Consider the following 15631-nt stretch of genomic DNA (forward strand, 5'->3'; position numbering starts at 1 on the left):
GAAAGACACGGGTCATTATACGTTTGTCAAAATACACAGAACCACAGAACAGGTGATACCAAGAGCGAACTCAAATATGGACTACAGAGTTAGTTGATAATGCAGCCATCAATTAGTGGCCCATCAACTGCAACCAATGCACCTCAGTAGTGCAAGATGTTAATAACAGGGGGAAGTGGAGGAGAGGAGGTATTCGGGAACTTTCTGTACTTCCCACTCAATTCTTCTGAAGTCTATTAATTAAAAAAGAAGAATACGGCTCCTTATTAGCCTCCGCCAGTGCAAGTTTATCTGATCTAGTCAACCAGGGAACTACGTTATTCTTCCAAACATCCATAAAACATCTGATCTTTTCTCGCCGTGGACTCTCTTTTCCCCTGGACGATGCTCCTCTCCTCTTAAAACTAGTAGTGCGACCATCATGCTGACGGCTGAGTCAGGCAAAAATCCTCAGCGGATGCTGGATCCTAGGGGAGATGTTGATGAAGAACAAGGTATTTGTGTCTCCCCACAGACTGCCCACTAGTTACAAGGGCATAAAGGCCGGTCATCACCAAGCGGAGAAACTGAACAACAATTTGAATGGGAGATCAAAGTTAATTTCCCCATCAAGAGGCAGGTGGGTACTGTGTGCCCAGACAGGATGCCCTGAGAAGGACACAACACTAACTGACCACTCCAGCCAAGAACGCACCCGCATCTAATTAGAAGGAAGCATCAGGCAAACTCGGTAAGAGCAATGTTCAACTGTTTTTAAAAAGGAGGCACATCTTCTTTTAAAATGTAAAACGAATGTCATAAAAGACCAAAAACACTACGGGAATGTTCCAGATTAAAGGCGGCTAGAGAAAACATGACAACTACATGAAACGCACACCGCTCGAGCAAACTCTTAACCAGATGCGGTTGCAGGGGAAGAAATGCCGTGAAGGACACTGTTGGCTCAACTGGCAAAACTGAGTAGTGGATGCCTGATTCAACAAGAGTCTGATCTTTCATTCCTCAAGTGAGAAATGAGGTAACGAGGTAACGATATAACAAAAGGACTGAGTTATCCGATCCCATGTGGAATCCAGTGGAATCCATTTTTGGGCTTCCTCCCTACTGCTCGTCTTTACAAAGTATCCAGCAAGCGGGTGCCTTCCCCACGGAGTATAACAAATACGCTTTAGTTTTTATTCCAACGAGACACATAACTGTAGGGAAAGGAAAAACAAACGCATGTGCCTCCCTGACCTGTAAGTTTCTTACGGGCTTGCCTGACACACGGACACAGAATTTCCAGAACCCGGCTCTCTGGCCTCTTCTACTGAAACAGAATCAAACACGGTTGAGATCCTTGAACAATGCAGAGGGGGGTCAGGGGCACCGAACTCCCCAACCCACACCCCCGCTGCGGTTGAAAATCTGGGCGTAACTTTCGACTCCTCAAAAAGCTAACTACTAACAGCCGGCTGTTGACCAGAAAAGCCTTACCGATAACGTAAACACTTGATGAACACACACTTTGTATCGTGATATCAGTAAAGTAAGCTGGAGAAAAGAAAACATTACGAAGAAAATACATTTACGGTACTGTATCCAAAAAAAAAAAAAAAAAATCCGCAAACAGGTGGACCCAGGAAGTTCGACCCCCTATTGTCCAAGGGTCAACTGTGGTCCAAAACTGCAGGAAGTTACTTTTTCTGTCGTCGCAGGTATTCACTGTTAATAAGCAACATTATGGAAAAAGTGTAGACAGATCCCTTTCAAGTGACAGGTACATCTTTAATCTTCGTTTATCCTACACCTAAGAAATTCCAGCCTCGCGTTCCACTCTCTCACTCATCCTCCAAAGAACTTTCGGTAAAAAGGAAGTAAATTTGCTCCCTCTAAAATTTTATCATATACTTACGGTTTCACAAGTAAGACATCTGGTTTCATTTGTTAATGTTCCCTGAAAAATCTCATGAACCCACGTCGGGTCTGGTGGGCTGCTGTTATTTTCGCTGTCGATATTACCATTAGGTAAACGGCCATTTTGCTTTTCCTGCTTTCTCTCTTCTTGTAAAATATCAGCAATTGTATTTAGTAGGTAATTTAAGAATTCATGGGCATCTTGTTGCATGTAGTTGTCAAAAAGTTCTAAAACCAAAAATACATTAGGGCATTATTTCAGAATTAGTAACTTCATTAAAACTAGATTTAAAACGAGAATCTCATAGTCTATCAGAACCAAGCACGAACGTCTGCCATTGTCGGTCACGTACAAGAAACAGACAATCTTTCACATACGGAAATAGGACTAAATTTGGAGAAAAGACAGTTGAGATGAGAACTTTCCTTTTATTTTTTTTATTTTTTTTTTTTTTAATTTTTTTTTCAACGTTTTTTATTTATTTTTGGGACAGAGAGAGACAGAGCATGAACGGGGGAGGGGCAGAGAGAGAGGGAGACACAGAATCGGAAACAGGCTCCAGGCTCCGAGCCATCAGCCCAGAGCCTGACGCGGGGCTCGAACTCACAGACCGCGAGATCGTGACCTGGCTGAAGTCGGACGCTTAACCGACTGCGCCACCCAGGCGCCCCGAGAACTTTCCTTTTAGAGAAACGATACTAACCGATCCATGAGAAAAGGGCAAAACCCGCCTTGTACGTTTACGTAACATATGGAAGGGACCAGAAACCGCTGTATTATTCCGTAAATATTACGACGTGGCAAGTTGTAAAACTGACACCGGACAACCTCTTGCCAATGGGAAGCCAAATGCTTAAGAACCACACAGAAAGTTTGCTGCAATTCTGAATCACTGGGCTGTGCATCCTCGGGATTCAGTCGGGGGGCGGGGGGGGGGGGCTGGGGCTGGGACCCGGGACTTTTCAAAGGTCCTCCAGGCGAGTCTGAGCTGCAGTCAGGTCCAGGCAACAGTGGTGTCACCAATGACCTATTCGAGCCAGATGGTCCCTAAGGCCCTTCCAAAGGTGACAGGTGCCCCGCAGCTACACAAATGGGTCAATGTGATGGAAATACTGCTTTACCCTGCGCTTGACCCGACACAACCTGACACTGAAAGGTACGGACTTTACAGGCGGGGTCCCACTGGGTCTTTTGAACACCGCTGCGACATCGTTATGGTTATCCTTCAAATGAGGGAAGGGGATCAGAGAGGAAAAGTCACGCTGCTGGGAAATGCAGGCCCAAGATGCAAACCAGGCAGTCCCGACTCCGGCAGGCGGGGTGACTGAGCCGCGCACAGACAGACGGACGCCTGCGGCTTAGTCAAACACGTGCAGCAGGTACCGGGTCAGGAAAATTTTACCTTGATAGATCCTCGAGGACCATTTAACGAATTCCAGGAAGATTACAGTTAACGTATTTTAAATAAAAGAGTATAAATTAGGAAGAAAACTTCGGGAGAGTCTAAGATAAAACAAAATATTCCATTTTAGAAGAGCTACAGTTATGACTGCGTAAAGTTAAATCCTCTGGATTAGAAATCATTGAAAAGGTTTACAAAAAACCATAAAACCTAAAAGTTATTAACTTCTTCAACACAGAAAGAGCTTGAGCCGAAGGAAATACAAAGTGTGGAAAGGACTTGGAATCAACAATTTATAGAAGTTAAATTCGAAAGGTTAAGAAACACGCAAAGACGTTCAACCTCATGGTAATCAAAACCGTCTTAATTTTCTGGTCCGTAAAACGGAATACCATGTTCCTTTGCAAAGTCACTGTACAAACAGAATGGGAACAGGTGAGAATGTTCACTGGGGAGGTATACTCAAAGAAAATAAAAGAATGATTTCAATCCTGGCGTCAGAAAGACCTTTAAAAAGTATCAGATTGAAGGTGCAGTTGCTACAGCAAGACTGTTGGGATTCCGATGACGGTCCTACCACTAATTACATGCATGTCACAGGCAACTGACTCAACCTCTCTTGGATTTCAAGTCAAGCACAACAATGTGAAGAGTGGAGTGAGGGGCGCCTGGGTGGCTCAGTCGCTTGAGCGTCCGACTTCGGCTCGGGTCACGATCTCGCGGTTTGTGGGTTCGGGCCCCCGCGTCGGGCTCTGGGCCGACCGCTCGGAGCCTGGAGCCCGCTTCGGGTCCTGTGTCTCCCTCTCTCTCTCTCTCGGCCCCTCCCCCGCTTGTGCTCCGTCTCTCAAAAACAAATAAATGCAAAAACAAAATTAAAAAAAAAAAAATGTACTAAGAGCCACACAGGAAGCATCCATCTGTTCACGCTTCATCTCTCTGCTGTAAGCTTTGCCCTGAGGGACCCGATTAGCCTTAAACAAACCCCTTATGTTCTTTCTCAGAACAGTAACAGCCCTGAGCCCTAAGATACAGTGCATCGGCCTATGTGGACTTAACATCTACTGATGCGTAATTTGGTGTTCCGAGTGTGCAACGGTCTCTGCCCGCGAGGCAGCCAAGCGCCGTGACACCATTCCCCTCCCCCGCTCCCAGCAGAAGTTCGGCACCACACCCATCACCGTGACAGAGCCCCCTCCACTGCAGACCCCCCTGGCCATCTACTCCATCCCTCAGACCAAGCCAAGTCGTGCTCAGAAACCTTGGATGGTTCCGCCTTTGGACTGGTCTGGGCCAAAGTTGGGAAAAGTCAAGTCAATTACCTTTCACCTTGCCTCTCGATGCAATAATCCTTCATCCCTGAAAATACTACTCCGTCCCCCAACCCTAGGCTCCCATCCTCTATTACTGTCGTTCATTTACTGTCCCTTACGTCCTTCCTCGACCTTGGGATTTGCTACTCTCTCGGCCCTTTCTGCTGTTCCCTCCAGGAGCCAGTTTCTGTTCTAAACTCCCCACGTCTCCAACCTTTGGCATTTTTGAGCTCCCTGCGGCCACTTCTAAATCGTCCCATGTCATCTGCATATTAAAAACCCTCGCCCTCAGTCAAAAAAGCTATTAAGATCTGGCCTTAAGCCCCATCCTTCTGTGGCCGTCGGCCGCCTCCCCCTCCCTCACCGACCGCCTCCCCCTCCCTCACCGACGGACGGCCTGATTCATGGTGTCTTTTGTTCATCCCGACTCCTGCACTGACCCTGACACTTTCAGTGTCCGGGCCGCTTCCTCAAGTGCACTTGACCCCTTGAAGTTCCCTTTTCATCCCTCACTTACTCATCCATCCCCGGGCCACAAATCGAGAGCCTCCCAGGTCCGCTAAGGTAAGACACAGAAGTAAATGATGCTAGAGTCACTAAGAGGAAGGAAGTACAAATATTTTACAGACACTGTAAGGACCTAGCGGAGTGAGGCAGGAACAATCACTATGGTGGGTCTCTACACGCTAGGCTCTATGCTGTCATCTAGTCTCTTTTCCACTAAATCAAGCATTTTTTACAACCGAAGTTTTAAGGAGTACATTTTTTGCCATAAATATTTAAAATAAACTACAGGGGCACCTGGGTGGCTCAGTCGGTTGAGTGACCCCCTCTTGATTTCAGCTCAGGTCATGATGTCAGGATTGTGGGATCGAGCCCCGCACTGAGCTTCACGCTAAGGCCATGGAGCCTGCTTCAGATATTCTCTCTCTCTCTCCCTCTCCCTTCCCCTCTGCCCCCCTGCCCCACTCGCACGCACGCTCTCTCTCAAATTAAAAAATAATTCTTAAACTACGAAATTAAAGAATACCTACAAAGATCTAAATGAAAAATTTTCTGGCTAAGAAAAATAATAATGAAGTCTTATTTTTTCCTGTTAAAAATTATTTTAGCATCTATGCATGTTTTTCAGAATCATAATTATTTTTGTAAAGCAAAATGTGCAAATCTTTTTGCTTTTTGAACACTTAAAACATCTTTTTTTTGGGTGTTGTTTTTTTTTTTTTTTTTTTTTAAAACACAGAACAATGACTTCACACTCACAGACATACTTCCACTGACTCGAATGCTCTGGAACTGAGATGTAAAGTAAACCAGAAAATAGTCTTTCAGCATTTTGCTGAAATGTTTAAAATAATTTATAGTCCATTTTCTATAAATACAGTATGCTGTATATGCCAGAATCCTGCCATGCCTAAGAGCACCCAATACAACTTTAAAAACATTAACCAGGAACCCCCCCCCAAAAAAAAGAAAAATCAACTAAATGGCCACAGGATAATCCCTGGAAATTGTATTATATTAAATTCCTAAAATCTTGGTTTCCTTATGGTTTGCTTTCTTCTCTGCTAAGTAGCGTAATGGGAAGGGTGGACTTCCAGCTTGTTCTGGCAAATTAAAAACAAATTCACTCATTCAGTCAACAAATATTCAGTAAGAACCTACTATGTGCCAGGAACTGGATTATGTGCTGGGAATACAATGGAGAGCAAAAACAAATGGGTTCCCTCCGTCATGGAACCGACAGTCTAGTGGGAGAGACAATTTCATTATTAAATAAATGTATATGGAAAGTACAGACGACTAAAGTTCTAATATAGCTGCAACATTAATGCAAAAAAAAAAAAAAATGAAAACTAAATCAACACTTAAAAATGTTATGTGTTGTTCCTAATTCAGAAATAGCTAGTAGCTTTTATTACACAGAAAATCTTTTGTGCTCCTTCTGAAGAAAAAGGATTAAAATGAATGTGGGAAATTATTTACTCAAACCTACTTAATAGGTGTGACTTTTTTTTTTTTAATTTTTTTTAACGTTTATTTATTTTTGAGACAGAGCATGAACAGGGGAGGGGCAGAGAGAGAGGGAGACACAGAATCTGATGCAGGTTCCAGGCTCTGAGCTGTCAGCACAGAGCCCGACGCGGGGCTCGAACCCACGGACCGTGAGATCATGACCTGAGCCAAAGCCGGCCACTTAACCGACCGAGCCACCCAGGCGCCCCAATAGGTGTGACTTCTAATTATTTCCTCACTTAAGGAAGACCAACACTTAAATATATACAGGGGCGCCTGGGTGGCTCAGTCGGTTAAGCGTCCGACTCCTGGCTTTGGCTCAGGTCACGATATTGCAGTTTGTGAGTTCGAGACCCGCGCTGGGCTCCGCGCTCAGAGTGCTCAACTTGCTTGGGATTCTCTCTCTCTGCCCCTCCCTCCCTTGCATGCTCTGTCTCTCACTCTCTCAAAATGAATAAGCTTTAAAACATATACATATAAATATGCATGTATATTTGCATTAGTATCTCTCCACATCGCCTGAGCCACTGCTACGTTCTTACAGGTCTCTCGAGAATAAAGACCACTTCTACCCATTCACTGCTGTCTCCCCAGCACTTAGAACAGTGCCTGCCACGTATTAGATGTGCTTGACATTTTATGAACGAGCGAACGAATGAGTGAACGAACGAACGAACGAACAAAAATGGGGGCTGAAACAGCTAAGATGACAGGAGAGGAACAAATCTGGCCCAAAACAACAGTGTGACGATCCAGCGAGTCTGAGAGCACAGCTACAGGCACCAGCGGGTCTGACTTTCAAGCCCAACCTAACCGATCCCCAACTCTTCAGCTGAGTCAATGCCGGCTAGCACACAGTTCGATCACCCGTCTATGTTTTAATTCTTCGAAAATAATAGAGGGCCTATAGGGAGTTAGCGATGTGAAAGAGAGGGCTTCATTTCTTACCCCAGATGACTGCAGTAGCCTCTGGGATGGTCTCCCTGCTCCCACTCAAGCTGCCCCCCCCCCCCAGCAGCCACAGGGATCTCCTTCTAATGCAGATCAAAACCTATCACCCCCTGCTCAGCACCCCCCAACCTTGCCACGACTTTCGAAATAAAACCCAAGCCCCAGGCCCCTCCCTTTTCCATCTTTATCTTACTCCACTCCAGCCACATTAATTTCCTCGCTGTCCGTCAAGCCCTCAGGGCAACTGCGATTTCTATTCTATCCAGTTGGAACAATTTTGCCCCAGATCTTCCAATGGCTTCTCATTTTAACTCTCTGATCTAACAAAACTTATCAACTCCCTCATTCTCTATCCCCTTTCCCTGTTTTTGTTTTGTTTTCACAGCGCCAATACATTATATGACACGATTGAGTGCCTTCCCCGTGAGAATGTCAGCTCCTCGTTTCTGGTGCTGTGCAGGAGCTAAATACATAACAGTTAACCAATACAAACATTCAGCTAGTCTCCCATCATCAAAGGTAACACGGTTATGGAGCGAGTGTTAGCCCTGTATCATACCGTAAAAGCACTAAGTGTCACCACTGCATCTATCACACTATAAAAGCACTATGCCACAGTTGTCATATGCTGTGATTAGGCAACACGAATTAAAATTTTGAAAACACAAATCCATTACTGAAGTTAATACAGATTCTTTCCAAGGGATATCAGAATGATTAGTAATATAAAGCAACAGCGATTAGCACAATATTGAGCTAGTATCTACTGAAAATGCAAAACCTTAAGTTTACAGCGTAACATGGAAGAAAAAGGATTTAAGAACAACAGTCCAGGAGTGCCTGGGTGGCTCAGTTGGGTGAGCATCCAACTCTCGATTTCAGTTCAGGTCTTGAATGCTGTGGGATCAAGCCCCACGTCAGGCTCCCCGCGCTGCGTGTGGAGCCTGCTTAAGATATTCATTCTCTCCCTCTCCCTCTCCCTCCCTCCCTCTCTCTCTCTCTCTCTCTCTCTGCCCCCCCTCCCTCCCTCCTTCCGCCTCTCTCACCCACATGTGCTAAAATAAAAAAAAATAAAAAAAAAAGGAACAAGAGTCCAACAGTGAAAGTTAGTGGTAATTCTGAAACAGGCAGCATCCAATGTTCCAGAGATTAAAAACAACTAGCAGACAATCTCAGGAGGGTGTATACAATTAAATCCTCTGTATTTTTTTTTAATTTATTTTTTAATGTTTATTTTTGAGAGAGAGACAGAGTGGGAGTTGGGAAAGGCCAGAGAGAGAGGGAGACAGAATCCGAAGCTGGTTCCAGGCTCCAAGCTGACTGTCAGCACAGAGCCCGACGCAGGCTCGAACCCACGAACCGTGAGATCACGCCCTGAACCAAAGTCGGACGCTTAACCGACTGAACCACCCAGGTGCGCCTGAATCCTCTTTAATTTGTATGTTCCTCTTCTCCTTTACACGATTATCAGGAAAAGAATCGAAAGGCAAAACTGTATTTCAAAACATACAAAAGCCAGCAACATCGAATAATAAACATGCTTTTCCATTCCATATTGTTCCTGAGGTATAGAAAAATGAAACAAAACTACAAAAAGATAAGTTTGGAATACTCATTCTGCGATCAGTTTCATTCAACAAAATAAGTCTACGGTGCGCCAATTTACTCTGCCTCAACATATAAAAACTTTCAGAAAACACCGAATTATTAAAAAACAATAAACACTCGGGGCGCCTGGGTGGCGCAGTCGGTTGAGCGTCCGACTTCAGCCAGGTCACGATCTCGCGGTCCGTGAGTTCGAGCCCCGCGTCGGGCTCTGGGCTGATGGCTCGGAGCCTGGAGCCTGCTTCCGATTCTGTGTCTCCCTCTCTCTCTGCCCCTCCCCCGTTCATGCTCTGTCTCTCTCTGTCCCAAAAATAAATTAAAAACGTTGAAAAAAAAAATTAAAAAAAAAAATAAACAAAAAACAATAAACACTCTAAAAACATCCCAGCTTTGACAAACAAATACATAAATCCACACACACCTTTCCAAGCACAGTAACTTGAGCTCCGTGTTTAGGAGTGAATCTAAACTTAACAAGTCACTGCACACTTAACAATCACGTTAAGGACTGCATGCGTGTGCCCCCACCAGAGTTCGTAGGTTGAGACCCTAAACCCCAAAGCGATGCTATTTGGAAATGGGGCCTTTGGAAGGACTTTCAGGTCTTGAGGGCTGGGACCGGCACCCTCGTAAGAAGAGAGAGGAGTGAGCTTGCTTCTCTCTCTCCACCGTGTGGGGGACACAGCAAAAAGGCAGCCGCCTACAAACCAGGAAAAGGGCCGACATCACACGGGGAAGCTGCCAGCACGTTACCCTTGAACTTCGCAGCCTCCAGAACGGTGAGAAATAGGTATCTATTGTTGAAGCCACCCAATCCACGGTATTTTTGTTACGGCAGCCCCAACTAAGAGCACAGACAATACACTGAGCGATAATGTCAAGAAAAATATACTATTCAGTGAAAAAGAAAAAGAACGTGTATTCTGTGTGAGTTTCAGCTTTCTGATGTTGTACGTTTCTAAAATGCTGACAAAATCACTGAAAGGATGGCATGTTCAATTACCATGCACGTGAATTTTCTACCGGGACAAAATTTCTGAAGTTTCATACCAGTACAGACAAAAAAGACAGAGAGGACGTGAATCACTCAGCCATTCTCTAATGGAGTTGTTTGTGGTGTCCTTAAAAACAGAAGACACCCTACAATTCTGTAATTTGAGAAAGTAAAGATGTTTGGCTTTCATAGGGGAAACACTTAAAAAGATTTATTTTTGTGAGCGACGTTCCACTGCTCTGTATCTGTATTTGGAGGAGATAAAATCTTTTAACACCTGAATCAGACTCAAGAACAATAAACAGCCTATTGTCACATTATTTCAGCGTCTTGTTATGTTTTGGGAAACTAGATTTGACCCACGAGGCCTATCTCAATTCATGGGATAATGAATGGCGGCAGCTAAGGACAGGATTATTCAGTAGTATGTTTAATAACCAATCTTAAAGACTTCTCAAATCTTATCTCTTATCTTTTGATAAGAAATCAAACTAAAATACCACTCGATTTTATTTCTACAATGATTTAAATGCCTTTATCAAACAAAACAGAATTCCACATGTTATTTAAGTCCCATTTGAATTCTTTAACAGACCCTGCTAGACAGAATAAGGGATTTAGACATCAGGAAGACATATGGGACCCCGACAAGCCACTTTTACTTCTCTGAGCGTCAATCATCTCATGTCAAGAGAGAGAATAATGTCTAACATAGGGGCTTGCTGTGAAAATTAAGTGAAAAACATTTTAAGAGAGAAAAGGAAAGCGGGGCTTAATCAGTAACTATTTTTGTTAAAGGGGTGAGTGGAGTTAAAACCACCTACCCTAAGCCAAAAAGTTTTATTGTTCTGGCTCTTTCCTTTCCCTGGGGTAGGACTCCTGGAAAGGTTCGCTTTTGTCCTTTTCACGGCTAAAATGGGCGAAATAACAGGCTCTCTGCATCAGGTCATTGTAAGGATAGAATGGGTTAAGGGTTAACGTATGGAAAGCATTACCAAAACAATAATGTGGGGGGGGGGGGGGAAACCCATAATACTTCACTCTTGATAGAAAAGTCAGGCAGGCCAAAAAAAAAAAAAAAAAAAAAAAAAAATCATTTCTATCTCCTGGCATAAAGAAATTTGGTCTTTGTCTAACATACTTCCAAAATGAATCACACCTCATTTTAATTACTGTGTGGCTGCCTCCTCACTAAACTGGCATGTCCTTAAAGACAGGAACATCAGCTTTGGTCTCTTCAATGGCTAACATATTGTCAGGCATAAAACAGATGCTTGGTCAGTGCTTACTGACTTACAGTGTGCCGTATTTACCCTTCCTGTTACATAAGAATATATTCAGAAGTAGAAGAATTACCATTTTCCTTCCGTAATCTTGTTATGAACTTCTTAGGAGGAATCACCCCAACCTTCTTCTTCTGAGTGGCTATGCTATGGAAGAGGTCTGCTAGGCAGGTAAGAAGGTTCTCCTTCTTCCTAGGTTGGCTCTTGTAAGCTAGAACTTTTTCCCGAAATGGACGACAAAAATAAAGTGCTTGAAGAACTGAATTACAGTAGCAGGTATTCCCAAACTAGAATAGAAAAAAAAAAAAAATCTTGTTAAATTTGGGGCAACATATTTTCAAGAGAAAGAATTTCCACGTGTACAATTAAGAAAACAGAGACAAGACAGGGAATTCAGGGAATTTATGACCCTCATAAATTAAAAGGTATCTGAGAGTAGAAATAATTATTCTGATTGCAAATTTGCCTTTTTAACATTAAATGGATGCTCCAGGCATTGGTTGCAGGTTAAAATGGAAGGAAAACAGATGCGATAAATTTGGCCTTTATGAAAACAAATTCAAAAAATTATATAGTTTAAACAAAGTAGTTAAGGTTTAGAATCCTGTGTAATTTTTTCTTTTTCAATTCCCACTATTATTATATGTTGGTTGGATACTAACCAACCATTTGTATATGATACACTTTAAAACATAGCTCTCAAAAATTCTTTAAAAAAACACAAAAGTAAAGTTTTCTATCTGATTCTTAAGTGCCGTTCAAGGAATAAAAACAAAAAGCAAAGTCAAATGAGATCCTGTGAAATATTACATTAAAAACCATCAGCAGGGCACGTGGGTGGCTCAGTCAGTTAACATCTGACTCTCGATCTCGGCCTGGGTCGTGATCTCACGGGTTGGTGGGACTGAGCTCCGCGTCGGGCTCTGCACTGACAGCACGGGGCCTGCTTAGGATTCTCTCTTTCTCCCTTTCTCTCTGCCCCTTCCCAGGTCACGCTCCCTCTCTCTCAAAATAAATACACTTAAAAAAAAAAAAAAAATCATCAGCGTGCCAGCACAACCACCACTGAAATGCTGAGATGCCGGGTCACATCATTCTGGATATATTACAAATGAGCGTCAGGTGCAGAGTTAAATCCTCAACTTCTTACCGGCCATGTGATCTGGAATGTGTAACCACAGCTCACTGAACTTCAACTTCCTACTCTTTAATAATGGGGAAAACACTCCTACCTTAAGAGAAACTGACACATAGTTTGACAAACATTTGTTGTCTCCCTTTTCCCTTCCCATTAATAGACACTGGCTCCCAAGGTCAGCTGACAAAACACCCAAAAGCCAGGAGGACCTGGGGGGGGGGGGGGGGGTACCTTGAGAGTATAAAAAAGGAAAGAAGGCAATTCTCACAGCACCATCATGCAGTGAAGTCACGCATACCAACCTAAAAGGCTAGGCAGAGACTTTTAATAATGAGCAAGGTCAAACTCATGTCCTTTGCTTATGCTTAAAACCAGGAAGGATAAATTAAAAGCTAATAAAAATGGTTATTTATAAGGAAAGAAGGAAGAGTGGAGAGAATTCAAAGCACATTTTTAAAAACGTCTGCTTTGCACCCATTTTTTTAAAAAATAAATTAAGAAGTACCCAGAGGAAAAAAAAAAAAAAAAGAAATTCCTAAAACTGAAAGGAAATAGAGATCAGTGAAAACTAAATGTTCATTAAGTTGGGGGAGAACCACACAAAAAATTACTTCAAGCAATTTTAAAACACAGAATTTTTATCATACATGCCTACGGAAATAGTCTAAGAATAAAAAGAAAAAAAGGAATCCCAAATGGCATCCAGTAGTCGCATTGTTAGAATTAGTCTACTGACATTGTTATTCTGAAACCCCTACAGATTTCTGAAGGACAAAGCAAGCAAAGACTTACATTAATATCCTTAGGAACCAAAATTATTAATGCAAAGGAAAAAAGCTACAGTAATAAAGAGTAAAAGCCTTGTAAACTTAAATTGGAATGTGAAGTTATCAATTATAAACTCATGTCTTTCTGTGTGTGTGCGTGTGTTCAACTTCTGTCCACTTCAAGGCCTAGCAGCAGCAGCAAGTTTCCCTGGCACACAGATTATAGTCTTTAAAAACCTTTTACCCGCAAAAAGAAACTAGGATGCCTTGCAGATATGGCTATCTATACAAGGTCTGGGACAGGAAATACACAAATATAGATTAGCCTGGAATATCTTTTTGTGTGGATTCAAGAGCCAACTTTCGTCAAAAAGAAATACTGCAATTGACTACATAGAAATTTATGAAAAATGACATTTAAAAAAAAGAGACGTCTCCATGGGAAGTCGCAAACTAATACATCAAAGGAAAACATCAAAGTTTTCTCTTGTCTTTCTTGTAAGAACAACATTCCAGAAGGCTCTAAATAGCTGCTGAAAGAAATTCTAGCTTACAGAACAATCCCAGCTAATAAATTCCAAAGAAATGATTGTAAATAATGGACTGGGCAGTGATTATCAGGGGATACTAAAAGCATTAAAGACTGATGGAGAACTTTAAAATGATCTGAACCCTCAGTGCATTCCAGCATCATTAAAAAAGAACCACAAAATTTCTCCGTCTCCTGGAGAAATACATAGCAGCTCTTATGAAGTGTTCTTTTGTTTTTTAAACAAAACCACTAGGGGCACCTGGGTGGCTCAGTCGGTTGGGCGTCTGACTTTGGCTCAGGTCATGATCTCACAGCTTGTGAGTTTGAGCCCCGCGTCGGGCTCTGTGCCGACAGCTCGGAGCCCTGGAGCCTGCTTCGGATTCTGGGTCTCCCTCTCTCTCTGCCCCTCCCCCACTCATGCTGTTTCTCTCTCAAAAAAAATAAATAAACATTAAAAAAAAATAAAAAAAAAAACAACACTAAATTTATATCTAGCATCTAGACCTAACTATCAATTTACAGATATTCAAACAGAGAAACAAGTTAAACAATACCACAAAAAAGGAACAGAACGTGTGGCCCAATGAGGATTTTACATTCATAGTGTTGGTCAGAGCCAAGTAGTTTCATAAAAACAGATGCTTAAGAGGCTTTCCAAAGAAATACTAAAAGAGATAGATAACTGGGCGATGCACTGATACTATTGATAAATGTAACCATGGAAACTTTCATAAAGCCTATCCAGGGGCTAAGTACACCTGCTGCAGAACCTACAATATTGAGATTAATGTACCAATTACTCAGTATTCGCCAGTCTAAAGCAATACTAGGATTCATACCATGGTCTAATGACGCTAATGACCAACAAACTATACCTCTGTCAACTGAAGAGAAGATTCCATCTCCATAATTTGGTCATTTTTATTCAAGAATAAGCAACAGAGACTCCAATGACTTCCACAGAGTAGGTAGATTAAAAACAAAAGACAGCATCTCACAGTGTATTAGAAAAACGTACGACAGTAAAACTTGACTGACATAAAAAAGAAGCAAATGGCTTCCAAGCTTAGTAAAGAACCCGAGGGAGTCTGTATTCTGTAGAGAATGCTGGAAGGCAGCCCCTTCCTTGCTCATCTCCTGAATGTAAAGCAATAAGTAACTTTATAGTCAGTTATTTGATGTCTTCTCTTATGGTCTTGCACTTATCTTCATCAATTCCAGTAAGGAAAAATGAAAGTGTGAAACTACTACTATTTCTCTAGAATAAACAACCACTTTCAATCTTATTCATAACTTGGAAACTTTTCTTTCAATTTCCTTGATAGCAGCTTTCATTCAAGTTCCTAAGATCTAAAAATGTACCTTTCAAGTGCATAGCTTTCATGCAAAAGATGGTCTGGGATGATTTCCTCCACACTCCTGTTTCTGAATGTTCAATTTCTTTTTAAAAATTTAAAAAAACATTTTTTTAATGTTTATTTATTTTTGAGAGAGAGAAAGAGACAGAGCATGAGCGGGGGAAGGGCAGAGAGAGGGGAGGGGAGGGGAAGGGAGGGGAGGGGAGGGGAGGGGAGGGGAGGAGAGAAGGAAACACGCAATCTGAAGCAGGCTCCAGACTCCGAGCTGTCAGCACAGAGCCTGACGCAGGGCTCGAACCATGAACCGTGAGATCATGAGCTGAGCCAAAGTTGGACGCTTAACCAACTGAGCCACCCAGGTGCCCCCGAATGCTCAAT

The 15631-nt window shown here is 42.6% G+C and overlaps 1 protein-coding gene across 5 annotated transcripts in view; it reads right to left on the reverse strand.

The window, feature by feature from the left end:
• Positions 1–15631, reverse strand: part of USP12 (ubiquitin specific peptidase 12) — a 102232-nt gene that overhangs the window by 21082 nt on the left and 65519 nt on the right. For 3 of the 5 annotated variants that reach the window (XM_042938161.1, XM_042937917.1, XM_042938077.1), the window contains 2 exons: positions 11532–11745; positions 1895–2124 (listed from right to left, as the gene is read on the reverse strand). In XM_042938161.1, the coding sequence (XP_042794095.1) occupies positions 1895–2124; positions 11532–11745 (444 nt within the window). Of the gene's footprint in view, positions 1–1894; positions 2125–11531; positions 11746–12268; positions 12301–15631 lie in introns of those variants that run through there. The other 2 variants (XM_042937998.1, XM_042938251.1) reach the window with 2 other exon arrangements.

Source organism: Panthera leo, chromosome A1 (assembly GCF_018350215.1).
Source record: "Panthera leo isolate Ple1 chromosome A1, P.leo_Ple1_pat1.1, whole genome shotgun sequence".
Classification (NCBI taxonomy): Eukaryota; Metazoa; Chordata; class Mammalia; order Carnivora; family Felidae; genus Panthera; species Panthera leo.